This window comes from Primulina huaijiensis, chromosome 9, assembly GCF_012295235.1.
Source record: "Primulina huaijiensis isolate GDHJ02 chromosome 9, ASM1229523v2, whole genome shotgun sequence".
Classification (NCBI taxonomy): Eukaryota; Viridiplantae; Streptophyta; class Magnoliopsida; order Lamiales; family Gesneriaceae; genus Primulina; species Primulina huaijiensis.
The window spans coordinates 14360829-14378070 of NC_133314.1; the positions used below are offsets into that span (position 1 = coordinate 14360829).

Here is a 17242-nt window from a genome sequence, read left to right on the forward strand (position 1 = left end):
TAATTATATCATATATTTCATTTAGACGATAGCGTGGCTCTGCCGGTTGTTCTAAATGAAATATTATGATATCTAACAATCTAACATTTACTTTATCGCAACTAACTTTTACTTTTCGCATCTAACATTTACTTTATCGCAACTAACTTTTACTTTCCGCATCTAATTTTTACTTTATCGCAACTAACTTTTTCTTTCCCGCAACTAACTTATTAAATCATATATTTCATTTAGGCAATATCGTGACTCTGCCGTTGTTCTAAATGAAATGATTTAATTTAACATTTATTTTATGCAGTTATATATTTATATAGTTATATTATATATATAATCATAGGTACCATATATAAAATATCGGTGAATTCGGTATTTTCTATAGTGGGAACTATATTATATTAGGTGTGTGTTTAAATATTTTTATTTTCTTGGGACCATTATTTATGGTGGTTTCCTTTGTTTTACTTTTAGTTAAACAATATTGCATAAACCAAGAATAAATCCTCGAGCCTTGACAAAATTTATAATTTATAAACTTCGTTCTTGCATTTAGTAATCTATAAATTAATAAATTTAAACTTAAAATAACCTCTCTGTGAATCGATCTCGTACTTACAAAATATATTACTTGCAGACAACCTACACTTGGGTGAATTATAATTTAAGTAGTAGCAATATTCTTGTATTTCACTAAGTGAAGAGGACCACAAAAAATATCTTTGTCTCACGCTCCGAGAACTAAGGTAGAAATAATTGTACATCAAGTTCAACAGATGTGAATTCTGGCTTAGGAGTGTCACTTTATTGGGTCACATAATCTCTGCAGTAGAAGTATTTGTAGATCCCCAAGAAAGTGGAATGATCACTAACTTTCCAAGCCTGAAGACAGTAACAAAAATTTGAAGCTTATTAGGATTACCAAGCTATTATCAGAAATTTGTCAAAGGCTTTCCTCATTAGCTATACCTCTTACAAAACTTACACAAAAAACTAAATTTCAACTAGAATGACAAATGTGAGAAGTGCTTCTCTAAAGGAGATGCTCGCATTTGCACCGGTATTGACACTACGTACTGAAGGCAATGATTTTACCATTTACTGTGATGCATCGAAAGAAGGCCTATGATGTGTACTCATGCAAGACAAAAGAGTAATTGATTATGCTTCAAGGAAATTGAGACCGTATGAGCAAAAGTATCCAACTCGTGATCTCGAACTGCTGTAGTAGTTTTCGCATTAAATATTTGTAGGTACTACCTTTATAGTGTCAAGTGAAAAATATTTGTGGACCACCAAAGCCTCAATTATCTATTCACACAAAAGGAGTTAAACATGAGACATAGGCAATGGATTGAACCTTAGAAATACTATGATTGTGACGAACTGTGTCTTAAAATAGTACTACTTTTATATTTGCGAAAAATTTTTAAATTTTCTTATTAAAAATTTATTATAAATATAACTCTTAAAATAAATAACGATCACCACTTGTATTAAAATAAAATTAATATCAAAACTCCACCATTTAAATACCAAAACTATAAAATCCTAATTTGAAAACATCCACCATAATTTAAAAAAGTCTAACATAATATAAAAAAAAACGTCTCAACTTGCTAGTCACCAATACTAAGGCATAAAATTAGAGAAAATAGTTTTAAACGTGCATATTTAAAATTCTCGTGAACTACAAAGTCCTCGGGTTTGTATTGCCACTATTTCGAGCCTGCTCAATGGTCATCGCCTCCCGTTCGCTCAACTAGATCATCTGCATCGATCAAGTCTAGTGAGTGTAATGACTCAGCATGCATAAACCGTGAATAAAGAGTAATACGTAATAAAAATTCATGCAATTTAAACATAGCTCGTAAATAGAATAATATATACATAAATATGTATAACTCGACTTTCTTGCATAAAAATTTCCATAAAATCATATTTTCATACTCATCATAATAATCATAATCTTAAATCATTTTGCGTAGAGTTCTGTTCAATGCAAGTAGCACATAACATAAATTGTTTGATCAAACTAAACCACAGTACTGGGTCGGTAGGGATCAACACAGCCCTTGGGCTGGATGTCCGCTCCCTAACATAACATAATTCCTCCAAAGAGGTTGGAGTCCAAAGAGGTTGGAGAGGTACCTGGATACGTTCTCCGGTTTCCAAACCCGTAACGTAATTTGGCCACAAGACAAATCGTATACCTCAAAAATAATTATTTTACACATCATACATACTTATGAACATTGTGAACCTCGTTGGATCGTCCTTGGACATGCTGCCCTAACATACAAAAATGTATTCCAAAAACAGCCCCTAAGGTGCATTTGAACACATATGACTCTCGAATTAAATAGTTACACTAAGGACGTATCAATCGACTCGGGACTCAACCCATATATACAATACATCATAACATACTGTCCAAGGCCTTAAACCTGCCCCGAACCATAACCTCGCCATGTACCATGCCCAACAAACAATATAGACACAAGTTGCCCAAAGAGTGACGTTATGGCACCTATGCGTTCTGTACGACTTCCTATCGATTCTAACTCGAACAAATCCCCAGACTCGACCCTTAGATATAAATTAAGACTCTGGTCCAGCCCGTTCCAACCCATAATGCACCACAGCCCCTTGAATCCACACAACCCGTGACCACCCAAACCCTCACCCACGAGGCCACCATCACTTGTGCATGCGGCAATCACGACTTCAGCCCTTAATGCCCAACCGAACCCTAAGAGAACAATACCAGGCTCACCTAGGGACCCTAAGACCCCACCTAGACCATAGTCACGCTCCCTTGCCAAGCCCTATAACTGAACCCGATGTGAAGTCGCCCGCGATCTCCCCACAAACGCGCCATGACCTCTACTCGCTTTTTGTGGTACCAGCAGCCCTTTTCCCCATCATGGACCACCTAATGACATCTAAACACATCCCTAAACATGAATATACATATCATCAAGCCATATGATCGGTCCAGCAAAGACAGCGATTAAAAACTCGAGAAAACAAAGAAGTTCATGCATAATATGTATCGAAAAGAGTTTTAATCAAGTTCTAGCATACATATAATCAAACCAATGAGTTTTCATGCATATTTTATATCAAAATAGAGTATATAATATGATCGATGCATAAAAAAAAGGTTTAGACATGCCTTTACATTAAAACGCACGAAATATCGACAAACAAACGTGTGGAAAAACGGAGGTCGAACGGAGACGGATTGTTGCGTTTATTGGCTTGAAAAGTGGCTAAATAAACCAAGGAATGTTGTGTGATAAACTCCCTAAGCTTGCTGCTGGAAGAAAATAAAAAACAAGCATAGCCCTAACCTTGAAAAGTTGGCCGAGAGTTGTGTGTGAGTGTAGTGTATGTTTTTGGTGTGTGTGTTGTGTGTGCGTGAATTGACTATGATGTAGGGTAGGATTCTTTTTATATACTGCTTAGGATGTTTATTAGGTGTTGAGTTTAATTAAAACACCATTTAAAATTATTAATTAAGCCATAACAATTAATATTACTAATTAAGCCTCCAACTTTTGAAATTAAGGGTCATACAAATTTTAAACTCTACCATAAGTAAATACTACCTAGTTTAACTAATTAAGTCATAAAAATAATTTTTAAAATATTTTATTTCGAGTGGATGTATTTAAATCCTTTATTTTCTAATTTTGCTTATTAAAATACTTAACATTTCTATTTCACTCGATAAATTAAATTTTTCCCCAAAAATGCTAAAATTTATAAATCCTTTAAAACAATATTTTCTTGACTTAAAATAAAAATATAACTTAAATTTTTTAACATCTTAATCATCTCTGGTCTCTTTTTCAAGTTCGATATCGAATATTCGTCTGAAAACTAAAACTCGAGTAAACATTCAAAATTGTATAATAAAATAAATATTTATACATTTAAAATAATTTAACACATAACATTCATCACCTAAATTATTAATTAAACAAATAAATTATTTCAATCATGCATGAAGTTTATGTGTAGTAGTTTTTGGATACTACAATGACTTAATAATAAGCTACCATTCAGACCAAGAAAACAACGTTCTGATGCTTCAAGTCAAAAGAACAGGGGTAAGATGGTTCTATCTTCACTATCAGCTCAACAATGCCTTCGAAAAACAATCAAATTAAATCAGGACCGACATCCTTCCTTGGCCAAACTTCAAGAACAAGTAAAAACAGGGAAAACTCGTGATCTTTAGATGGATAAGGACTGAGTTTTGTGGATGAAAGTACGATTGTGTATACCAAACATCAACAATCTTCAACAAGAAGTGATGTCTGAAACACATATATCCAAATTTTTTGTCCATCCCAGAAACATGAAGATGTATAGGGATTTGAAGGGAAATTTTTGGTGGAGCGGCATATAAAAAATGTCACGGAATTTGTTGCTAAATTCCAAGTATGTCAATAGGTCAAAATTGAACACCAACACCAATGACCTGGATGACTTCTTCAACCTCTGGAAATATCGGATTGAAAGTTAGAATATATTTTCATGGATTCTGTAGTGGGTTTTAACAAAATCAAGTCTAATTCATAATGTAATATGAGTAATCATAAATAGACTCGCAAAATCTATGCATTTTCTATATGTTCGCATGAACTATAAATGGACGAGTCGGTTATCGTATAATGGATAATATTGTTCGGTTATATGGAGTTCCAGCAAGCATCTTGTCTGATAGAGACCCTAGATTTGTGTCTCTTTTTTGGAAGAGATTTCAAGAAGCTAGGGGACTAAGATCACTCTAGGTACGGTCTGTCATCCTCAAACTAATTGCCAAAAAAGATGACAATCCAAACCCTCGAAGATATGTTGAAGGTGTGGCTCTAGATTTCACTGGTAATTGGAGTGAACACCTGCCTTTGATCGAGTTCACTTATAATAAAATCTACAATAGAAACATTGGTATGGCTCTGTGCGAAGCATTGTACGGACGAAAATATTGAGCACCCTTAAATTGGGATGAGGTATGGGAGAAGACGATCACTTGGCCTGAGCTTATTCAAGTGATAGTTACAAAGTCTCTATCATTAAGGAAAGAATCAAGGCTGCTCAAGATCGACAAAAAAGTTGGGCTGATCTCAAAATAAGGCTAGTGGAAATTGAAGTCGGTGGAAAGCATACGTAAGAATCTCACCAATGAAAAGAATTTTCGATTCAATAAGGATGGAAAACTGAACCCTAGATATGTGGGACCATTCGAGATTCTTGAGAAAGTAGGAACATTGACGTATAAACTAGCACTACCACCTCACATGTCTATGATTCACAATGTGTTCCACATTTCTCAATTAATGAGATATATTTCAAACTAATTGGGCCATTTTCTTGAGACCAGACCACTCTTGATCGAAGTAAACTTGAATAAAGAACTAAGCTATGAAGAAGTCCATACTCGATTTGTGGACATCAAGGGCCAAGTATTTAAGTGCCGAAAAATTCATTACATTAAATTTAAATGGTCTAATGATAATGAAAGAAAGATACATGAGAACGTGAGGAAAAGATGTGCAAGTGGTACCCATACCCTTTGAAGATCAAGTTAACTCAAATTTCGAGAACGAAACTTCCAATAAGGAGGAAGTGGTGTGAAGACCACAAAAATCAGACATGGCTTGGACTACAAATCCAAAATTATCTTGTGCCCGAGACTTCGCTAATTGTGGAATTATTTTGGACTGAAATATGGAAGAGATATTTCCCTAATCACGGAATAAATTTCACCGTATTATGGGTGAGATTCTAGGCTAATTATGAAATGATTTTTGGCCATTAATAACACAATTTTGTGCCAAAAATAAAGAGGACACGTCACCTATAAATACCTCAATCCAAGCCATTCAGAAGTCACGCCAAGAGTTAGAAAAAACACACACATATTTTCGAGTTAGAATAGAGGCAATCAGTAGGCGAAACGCTGCAGAAATTTCTTCAAACTCGAGCAAGCATCAATCTGTCCTCAGAAAAATCTATAAGTAGGCTTACGTTTAAATAAATAAATATATATATATATATATATATATATCTGTGTGTGTGTGTGTGTGTGTGTGTGTTAAATCGATCAAGCATATTTTTCTTTGTTCTATGTTCTATTTAAGTATTATGGTTAACCACTGTTATGATTTGAAATATTAAGTTAATAAGAATTCAATTATGTTATGATTTGGCCTCTACATGGTGGAATTGTAATTATTATATGATCTAAACCTTTAGAGTAGTAACAATTAGGTGTTGATCAGTTTTTCATGAAGAAATTATATGAAATCTAAGTGCCATATGATTTTTTTATGTATATGATATGTTTTGTTACGATATGTTATTTTTAAAAAACATTATGTAATTGTCATATATTGTGTTTGATTGATTCCCACTTCCATAGTGTTTTTCCAAACACTCATCATCTTACTCTCCCTTCGCAGATCAGCACGAAGAGGACGAGCAAAATATGTTATGGGGCTAGCAAAATATGTTATGGGGCTAGCAAAATATGTTATGGGGCTAGTGATAAAGAACAATTCGAGATTTAGGTATATGTTTAATAATTTATTAATTGATTTTTGTTGTAAATTCTTCCAATTTTTCCATGATTTAATTATGAAATAGACTGGCTTTACGGATCTCATGTTACAAGGCTTGTTTTTTCGAATTATATTTTTTAAACAAGATCGGAGTTGATACGCTCATGTCACGGAGTGTGACAATGAGACTTAAGCCTGTGGAACAAGTTGTTGTGAAGGAAAACCCAAACTATGCTTACTGGACCAAGCCGCTTAGAACTAATTGCAGCTCAATTCTAGATCATCTCACAGATCCAGGCGTGTTTCATTGCCAAAACGAACACAATCATGAGAATATAAGTGTATCAAGGAGAATCTTGAATAAGGTATTTGATAGTTTACATAAACAGCAGAACAGTTCTATGACATTGTGTCTATTGTTCAGCCTGTAAAGTACTATACTTTCACAATAAAATATTCAAATGCTAACTTCTACCTATCATATGCAAGATTAAATTGTTAGATGTAATCACCTAGTTTTCTTTTAAGGCTCATGGCACTACCCTTTTTGGATCTACAATCACATCCCCATGGTAGCCCATGACACCTTACTCACAGAATACCCCACTCCTAACAGTGGAGTATATGCCTCCCGAGTCTCTTTTGGTACCAAGTCTCTTTAGTCCAAGTACTTATTGCCTGGATGGGGTTTTGAGTTCGAGACTTATGGAGGCACGTACTATACTGCAAGAGTGGAGAGTTCTCAGAGTAAGGTGACATCAACTACAATGAGAGATGTGATTGCAAGCCTAAAAAAAGGTAGTGTCATGAGCCTTACATTTCTTATCTTGATTAATTTTCATTGATGTGGGGATGTTGGAATAAATTCACTTTTATGAATTGAAATTGTTTCTTTAATGAAGTTAATTTGTGTGACATATTTCATGAATTAAATTAAACTCATTTAATTGTCCAACTCTTGAAACCGTGTAAATTGGATGAAATGAAGACATGAATGAACTCGTGACTATTTATATCCATTTGATCTTCTCAACAATACAAGTTTTTCAACATATGATCTAAAAGCTTTTGTTCTTGTGCTTTGTTTTCTTTTTGGTTTAGTTTCAAAGGTGATTACGATCAGATATATTTTTTGTTGGTCAGAGTATCATTTTGTGATTATTTTCTACTGGTATTGAAACGTCTGCCCTTTTTATTGCTTTAAAAGTACTAGAATTTTTTTTTTTTTTGGCCAATAACCTAACACATGAAAATATTTTTATAAAATATTTTTGCCCTCTTTAAAATAAACGTCAACCCACTAGCATTTAAAAATTCAAGTGAAATAGTCATAAAGCAATAGCGTCTACTGTTTTGCCAAATCTAAAAGTAATAAGTTTGAAAAGGTATAGCTCATATCAAGCCTATCAAAAACTCTCAAAAGCATAAATAAATAGTCTTAGAATCTTTAATTTAAATCATAAAGCATAATGCGGAAAATGAAGCGCCGGTCCTCGGGTTGTGTGCACCTTCAGTCCAGTAGTATCACTCATCAAGACCTCCCTCAATACCACCTGCATCCATCACACCTAGTGAGTCTAAAGACTCAACACACCATAATCTTGATAACGAGTAGTATAATAATAAAATCACATGCAACAGTGAAAATACTTTTAAGTAAAATAACATTTCATGACATGCATAAACTTTAACATTATCCTCAACATGACATAAATCCTTTAATCATGGTCATAAACATTTTCCTTTATCCTTAGTTGAATTCAGATCGTTAATTGTGACTATCCTCAATCCTCAAAATTCGATGGATCCATCTACATGTAACCACAGTACTGGGCGGCGGGGGACACCAGCGACACTCTCACCGGTCAACTGGGCCCTGGCCAAGCATTATCGAATAGAAATACGATCGTCGGGGCTCCCTCTGGGGCCTTTTCCCATAAATGGGCTCCCTCTGGGGCCTTTTCCCCTCACGATATTCCCATTCTTACGTTAATCCTCATATCCTCTGTTCGTAACAATGGAAACACGATCGTCGGGCTCCCACTGGGACCATCACCCTCACGATATTGCCATCATTAACGAACTAGTCACAATCACTTCACTTCCTTCAACGTTTTTCATTCACATCACTTTATAAAATCATTAATAACATTTACCTTTTTCCCTTTTTGAAACCAAGCATGCAACATGTATTTAAATGTCTTCTTTAAATCATAAAAATTTCTAAGACATTTAAAAATCATAATTAAATCATGAGAAATTCATAAACATTTTAAAATACCATATTTAACATGAAAACAGCATTTCGGGCACTGCCATGACCTTTACTCATTTCCCGGTGTAAAAAGACCGTTTTACCCCTAGACTCGACATTTTATGATTTCGACTTTTTTCTTGATTTCATGACTCTAATATGTACCAAATAATTATTTAAGCTTATATGAATTTTTTCGTAATTTTATTTTGCTTAAAACTTAGACTTTTTCAATTATCTTTTCTTAATTATTTTAACGGTGTTTTAATCCCGAAAAATACCAAACTTTAATATAAAATTACTAAATTCTAAATTTAGTCTTTTTATATTATTTTAGCCCTTATGGATAACGACTCGACCCCCGTGAGTCGTTTTCCAAATTTTCTTTGTTTTAAAACTCATTTTAACACCTAAACTTCGACCCCGAGCCATCTCTTAATTTTCACGAGTTACTCCCGAGCCATGTCGAACCAAAACTTGCCCAACATGCCAAAGTACCCTACTGGACTCTAAGGTTGTCAAGATATCCACCCAAAACCGAAAAACGAAGCAGCCCAAGTAACACCTATTCTGGACGAGAGTTGTGTGATGCATGGACTCTATGTTGTGTGATCGTGTAGACCCAGCCAACGCCCTACCACCCAAACCCAACGCAAGAACACTTGCTTAGGACCCTAAGGACTCTTCCTAACCTAGCCCGTGCCCCACGCATCGAGCCCTTGAACCACAGCAGCCGTGCGAAGGCAGCAACTGCTGCAGCGGCTTCTCGGGTAGAGTCCTTGCTGGCAAGGACTCTTCTCCAGCCTTTACCGTGTGTCCTAGCCTGGATAGGACTCCCTCCCTGACCCACTCAAGACCTTGGCTAGCCCTTGGAATGAGCCAACCATGCCCCAACCCCTGGACCACAGAAACCGAACCCATGACCCCATGACAGCACAAAAATCGATTATTCCCGTGTGATGCTTACGGTGCAGCGACTTGGAGTGTTTGGGTCCTTTTTAAACTCATGTAAAAGCAACTCTAGATCATAACATAACGTCATGGCAGCCCCTTACATGCATAGAACGAGTTATGGAATACAAAGTCATGAGTTTACAACATATATGTGCTAAAAACCGAAAATTCCAAAGGGTTTCCTTGTGATCTTCATGCATTCAATATTTAAAACAATAATATGATATGATGGATGAGAAAAGGAGATTAGGGTGTGCCTTTGCGTAGATTACGCTCGAATATACGTTGACGACGAAGAACGTGACGCGACGATGGCTTGATCTTGCTTGCCCTTTCGAAACCCTCTCCAAATTGTGTGAAGTGCCGTGAGGTTGTGTGTGTTTTGGGGTGTTGGGAGAGTTTTTCAGTTTTAAAAAGGTGAGTGGCCGATTCTTTTCTTTCAAGTAGGCTAGGGTTTGTGATTTATTTTACACTTTAAATATTAGTTAAACACCTACAAGGCTTATTAGGCCTATTAAGCCATCTAATTAGGCCCATTAATTAAATTAGAATTTAAATAAAATAATAACAAAGTTTTGATAAAATAAGTTCGTGAATTAAATAGCCGGACTGCTTAAAAGCTCGTATTTTAGTTGAAAAGCCAACACCGATAAAATTTACGTCCTGGCTTATTAAATCACCTCAAAACCCCATATTTTCAAAAATTCTAAAAGCATCAACCATATTTTAAATAATTAAAAATAATTATTTAATAAAAACATTTTACGTTTTTCAGCCTTCGGACCCCGTTCCTCGATCGTCACTTGAATATTCCTAAAAATACAATTTTATGCATGATGACAATAAAAATCTCATTTAGCATATGCACAAGTATGTCACATAATTAATTAGCAATTAAAATCAATTACTTACTCATTTTCAAATTTCCTAGATTTGCATGCGGTTGGATTACGTTGTCTAAATTTTGGACCTTACAGGTATTTTCTTTGTATCCTGAAAAACAAATTCTTATACGAACCACAAAAACCATCAGTGATGAGGCGAATATGTTTAATGAAATTGTGTTTTTACAAGCATCGTCATCTACTCACTCAACTTGTTGAAGCCTACCACATTCTCTTTCTTCTGATTTATTTATATTAGTGTATATATATAATTTCAATATTAACACTATTGCAATTAATATTTTATTTCTAAAAGATTTATTCCTCCCAACATATCAGATAACATCAAGTAGTTTTGAAATTGAAATAAAATGGTTAAATAGTATATCCTTGACATACATATTTGATATATCTTATAGTTATATCAGGTTACGAAATTCATCACAAGATTTTCAAAATTGCCAGAAATTACCCCAAACTAGTAGATATCATGTACTACTTGATTTTGAATATTTGTGCTTTATTCAGTTTTTAATGATGGAAATATTTGTATCGAGTGATTGTGTTTTTATGATTCGGTATGAAGAATAAAACTTCATGTATTTGTCTTGTTTGTCCCAAATTCTACAATAATTGAAGTTAAAAATAATTATTTACCCATTTCTTCCAATATATTTATTTGCATAGTATAGATCTTTATATTCACATATCAGGAACCAAGTGATGCCATGAAATATTCACTTAGAAAAACTCAAATTTGGTAAAACAGATATTGTTACAGTGAACGAGACTATGAATGACTTTCAAATTTAATTTATGTCATATTATTACTTCAACACCTAAAACTTGTAAACTGAAAAAACACAGAAAAACGATTTCACAACAATATCAGCTGGCAAGATTTAGACATTCTAATGACTGATTGAGATCGTGAAAGATAAATTGAAATAAAATAAATGGTAAAGAAAAGTGACACTAGCATATATATATTTCCGATATACATTGTCAGCTGTCAATAAGAAGAAAGAGCGAGCTCCGCCCAAGCGAGAGATGAAGCCTTGAGATCAGCTGAGATGGAAGTGTCTATACCATTTTCGAGTATGGAGCAAAGATGCTGCATCGAAGTGCTTGTGCTTGAAGTAGGATGGATACATAGGTTTACGACCTCACATATGGTTCTCAAATCCTCGTATCTGAAGTGTTTTAACTTGGGATCCACCGCATACGAAATTACATCAGGCAATTCCAAGAATTTGTTAGCCTGCATCAAGAATAATGAATAAGTTAAAGCTTGTGCTTGGATGCAAGTTTACTATATTATATTGAGTTGCAGTTATTGTTGATAAGAGTCCATCCGGTAAGACGACGAAATGGACTCTTTCATAAAAGACTGAATCAAAACTATGGAAAAGGATACAAGGATAGTACCCAATCGACCAAGAACCCTTTTTCTTTGCTGTAGGTTGGTCTACCAGTTATCATTTCAAGTAATAGAATCCCAAATGAGTATATGTTTCCTTGAATGTCAAGATGTCGTCTTTCCAAAGAATTAGGAAGAACACACACAGTGCCCATGTTGCTTATGGTGCCTGAGCTCTTTTCCGATCTCGAGCGAACCGTTTTCCAGCACTCAAAATCTACAAGCTGCGGAGCACGAGTACTTTTGCAATGAAACATAGATAAACGGAAGTAGAGTTTAGCTCAGATATCGTAAATATGAAAATCTAATCACAACTCTCGATCAAGTTGATATTCAACTTTTTTTATAAATACAAAATAAAACTGTTTTTAAACAAAAAAACATGATTGGACAAAAGAAATATTTTAGCCAACTAAGTCATTCAGCCATGCCTTTGGAGAAAAATCGTCAGTTAGATAAATGGAAGTAGAGTTTAGCTCAGATATCGTAAATGGCGGATCAACTTCTGTATGAAGATATTTTAGTCCCTTTGCAATGCCGATAATAATTTTCATACGCCGTATCCAAGAAAATTGACATCCTTCTTCATCTGCAACTGATCATATAACTTCTGTTAAAAACGACCAAGTTATAAAATGAACAAAAAGGAAGGGGAAAAAAATATGAAGATAGTATAGATTAACCAACAATGAAGGTGCTCGTGAAGTGTTCCATTTGATGCGTATTCAAACACCAGCATTCTTGTGTGTGGATTGCTTTCTCTGCAATATCCCAACAACTTTCCGGCATTTTCATGATTTAATCTTGCTAAATCTGCCACCTAAATCATGGTTGTAAATTTACAAACCAATATAGCAAGTTGCGACAAAATAAAATAAGTTCCAAAAATCCACAATGTGCAAGTAAAAATAAAGAAAAGGTTGCCTCTTTCTGAAAGTAAAGTTCGAGGTGGCCATTCCATTGCTCTTCTTTGATGCAAAGGGATACCACTGCGATTTCCTGGCTATCTTTTGTGGTGCCTTTGTACACCACACTCTCTGGGGATGATTGGATTATGTTGCTGAAATCTTCACACGCCGCCTCAAGTTCTTCTCTGCTGTATCTCGCTACATCTTCCAGTATTTCAGAATCTGTATAAAACTTGATGTTTGATAAAGTTACCATACACAAGGCTAGATTCTGTAGTATTATCAGAATATAGCAGGTCGAAAAATAGGATTCATATGAACCAGATATGGAGAGACTAACCAATATAAATTGTGATATTGTCCTTTATGCTCGAAGACTTCTTCCATGGGATAGGTTTGCTCTTGCACTTCTGAAATGCAGTAAAAATAGCAACCACAAAGAGCAAACCCACCGTGATTCCCATAATTATTTCAAGATCCAAGAGCCATGCAGGTTTTGATGATTTAGATTGGTGTGTTGATTCACCTTCCACAGACCTATTTTTCGTGTTAACTCCTTGATGGGCTTTAATAGGGGGTGATGCACCACCTAATAAGAAAGTTGGACATTTGATCATGATTTTATGTCATTAGTAAACTTCAAAAATAAATCTGTTGAATTATAAATAATAAAAATATAATCATTGTTCGGCTATGAAGGTTTATGTCCATGACCAAGTGCCCAATGAACTAAATTTTCATTAATGCTTCATCTTTTAATCACAATCATCACCTCTTTACTTCCATAAAAATATCTTCGGGTAAATTTGTTACGACAGAGGAAGCACAAACACAAACAAGATAGAACAAACTATGCAAAAAGAAGGAAAAAAAGGGTCCCGTTAGAGTATGAATGGGAAAAATAGAACAAAAGGGAGTTTACTTAATAAAAAGGCATTCAAAATTTTGTTGTTGAGAATGGTCTAGCTTGAGATAGGGACAAGTAAGACTTAAGGGTTATTCTTGGGACATAATCTTAACAAGGCTTGGTCACAGTATCATATTTCTTCTATGTAGCGAGTAATATAAATACTCATTTTTATTATGCGTCTGTGGTCGTAACAAAATATGATATATGATCTTTCTTGTCTCAAAATCACAATAAATTAGCACCAAAAATTGTATCGTACTCTTAATAACAAAAAATCTTATTGTGTAGTATATTCTTCGACAAATCCATGTTTCTTCCCACATAAGGGTCAGGCGTAGCGAGCATTGTTCTTGTGAAGTGTAAAAGAAAGCAAACCTACCGCATTGTGCAGAAGGACGCTGTTTGGGATCTTTCTCTTGAAGGCAATTGCCAGTGAAGCTAGATCTATGTCAAAACCTTAATATTAAATAGCTCTTCCAGTGAACGGTCAAGAGAATAAAAATAGACAGAAATACGAGATGCATCAACTACCTTGGAAGATAATCCATGCACTTGGGTATGCTTCCAACCAAAAAATTATATGAAAGGTCAACGGCCTTTAACTGGGAAGATCCGCAATCACGCGGAGGACTTTCATTTGAGGAGTGCCTATCATAATTATTATATCAGAAGTTATTTGAAGGAACAGGTTCCTGAATTTGAAATGCTGTGTAATCTATCAAAATTTTACACCATCATGCAGAAAGGAGTTGAGCTGAGACACAGAAAAAAGAATTATAATGTATTCATTGAAATATCTTTTAAGTCATAAAGCAGTTATATAACCAAGTAGAAACAAGTATTCTATGCTTACATTTCATTGGTATTGGTTGAAAATTTTGAGCAATAATTGGTAGGGACAGTTCCCAGAAACTTATTTCTATCAAGCCGAAGCTCTTCAAGGTATTTCATGTTACCAAGTTCATAAGGCAACTTTCCGGTCAAACCATTGGATTGAAAGTTTCTGTAAACAACAAAGATCACAACAAATTAGAGAAATTAAACGAGAATCAAAACATACGAAGTTTTACCAGTGAATCATTTATATGCATAAAATTAATTTCCACCAACATTTTCACGATGCTGGCCAAGTTTCCAATCTCAAGTGGAATCATTCCTGTCAGCCGATTAACGCCTAAATCCAACACTTTGAGGCTTTTTAACATGCCAATTTCCTTTGGAATCATACCAATCAACGAGTTTCCATGCAAAATTCTGTTCATCAGCCATATACATTAGTCAATTCAAACATCCAACATTATAGAAACCTAAGTTCCTAACTGGTCCAAACCACCTCAAGTACCGAATAGGCGAATACCAAATCAATTATAGTAAAAATTATTAATAAAAACTTACAATTCTTGTAAAACAGAGAGCTGGTACAGTTCAGGTGCAATAAAACCACTTAAAGATGCCCCTGATATGTTACTGTAAATTTGAGCAGCATCAGGAATGGACTTGGTGTAATTAATCAAGAACCAACATCACACTACCATAAATTCTACCCGGTAAATAAAAAAATGTCATTTAGTTACGTGCATTTGTGACATGGATTAGTGACGAATGTGAAAGGAAAATCTTACAGCTTAATGACATGATCTCCAGCTATAGAGCAAGAAATACCAGACCAACCACAAGAATGTGAATCCAGAGAATTCCAATTTGAAAAAACCAACAATGGATCCTCCATGATAGCTCTCTTGAAAGAGATTAAAGCTTCAACTGCAGAAAATTGAGCCCCACATTCCATGATTAAAAAAATAATAATAATTCTTTAAAATCTGAATTGCAATTCAACTATAGTCTATAGCTACAATCACTATCATTTTTCATCAATATCAGTAAAATCAAGATCATCCAAGAAAAATTATATCCCACAATAAGATTGACTGATTAATCATAAAACGCGTGAGTAATTTATGAAAAAAAAAAAAACAAAAGCAAACAAACTAACTATTTATGGAGTTATTCAACGGTAAACCAAGATTCATTAAATCAACCAAAAGCATAGAAGTAGCTCTCACTTTCATTTTGTGGGAATGCAATACAGTGTGCGAGGAGGAGTCCCAAAATGATTGAAACTCGAAATGAAGCAAAAGATCTCATCTTTAACTCACACTTCACACACACTCGCGAGCTTCAAAAACCCATCAACAATGGCACTTGGAAATATAACCAATAAACTAAAAAAAATGATAACCCAGAATTCAAACTGAGGATTGGAATCCGTAGAGTTCGAGAAGTGGACTAATCAAGAAACAAACCACAGAAAACCTAGTACATTGAACGTTAACTATCTTTCACGTTCTAGAATTCAAAAAACAATTTAAGAAATGTAAAACAAATGTAGTTAGAAGATAAAAAATGGAGTTTGAAAAATAAAGAACTAAAATTTGTGAAGAAAGCGCGGTTAAAAGTTGAAGTTGAATCAAAAGCTGAAACAACCCATGAAGTAACACACTGGGAGTGAGGATTAAAGCTAAACCATAAATGGGGAAGACCAAGACTTGGAGTCAAAGAGAGGTTTAGACTCGGATGAAGAAAAAGAAAATGAATTGATCAAATGCTATGCTAACAACCATTTGCAGAGTTGGGAAAGCATATTATGATTATTATATTTTTTTAGTGAAGGGTTGTGTTATGAACTCTAAAAATCGTCTCAAATCAAAGATTTTGATATTAAATAATATAAGTCATTCACATTCTTCATTTTATTAGTTAATCATAATACTAGATAGTTAGATATAGATAATTTCAAAATATATGTATATATACACATATATATTCTGACTAGATATCGTTTCAAATTTGATTACAAAGTAATATAAATCATTCACATTCTTAGTTTTAATCATAATAATAGATGGTTAGATATAGATAATTTCAAAAAAAAAAATTATGTTTGGATTAGAGATGTCTTGAATTTAGGACTTTGACCATATATGTATTGTAAATCATTCACATTTTTAATATTATATTAGTTAATCATAATAATAGATGGATAGATATAGATAGTTTTACACAAAAAATTGTGATTTGACGAGAGTTCGTCTCGAATTTATGACTTTGATGACATATTTATTATAAGCCATTCACTTTCTTAATTTTATTAGTTAATCATAATAATAGATGGTTACACATAAGATAATTTAAAAAAAAAATCAGTCTAATATAATATAGTGTTGGTTTGAAAATATTGAAATTTGACTAAAGATGTGATACTTGATCTCGTCACACCATCCAAGTGGTACTTCAATATATAAACTAATGTTGAAGTTTATGTCTACGAACTATTTAAATCGAC

At 34.2% G+C, this 17242-nt stretch overlaps 1 protein-coding gene across 2 annotated transcripts; it reads right to left on the reverse strand.

The window, feature by feature from the left end:
• Positions 1–11562: 11562 nt before the first annotated feature.
• Positions 11563–16496, reverse strand: LOC140985007 (probable LRR receptor-like serine/threonine-protein kinase At1g63430). Of its 2 annotated transcripts, none has more exons than XM_073452727.1 (13): positions 15963–16496; positions 15522–15660; positions 15295–15366; positions 15010–15153; positions 14753–14902; positions 14431–14547; positions 14279–14343; positions 13330–13578; positions 13006–13211; positions 12769–12901; positions 12513–12670; positions 12090–12305; positions 11563–11922 (listed from the first exon to the last, which is right to left on the reverse strand). In XM_073452727.1, the coding sequence occupies exons 1-13, from the start codon at positions 16042–16044 to the stop codon at positions 11674–11676; spliced, it is 1980 nt and encodes a 659-aa protein (XP_073308828.1). In that variant the 5' UTR covers positions 16045–16496; the 3' UTR covers positions 11563–11673. The 2 variants fall into 2 exon arrangements, with proteins under 2 accessions (XP_073308828.1, XP_073308827.1); XM_073452726.1 differs by having other exon boundaries at positions 12513–12676; positions 15963–16495.
• Positions 16497–17242: the final 746 nt, after the last annotated feature.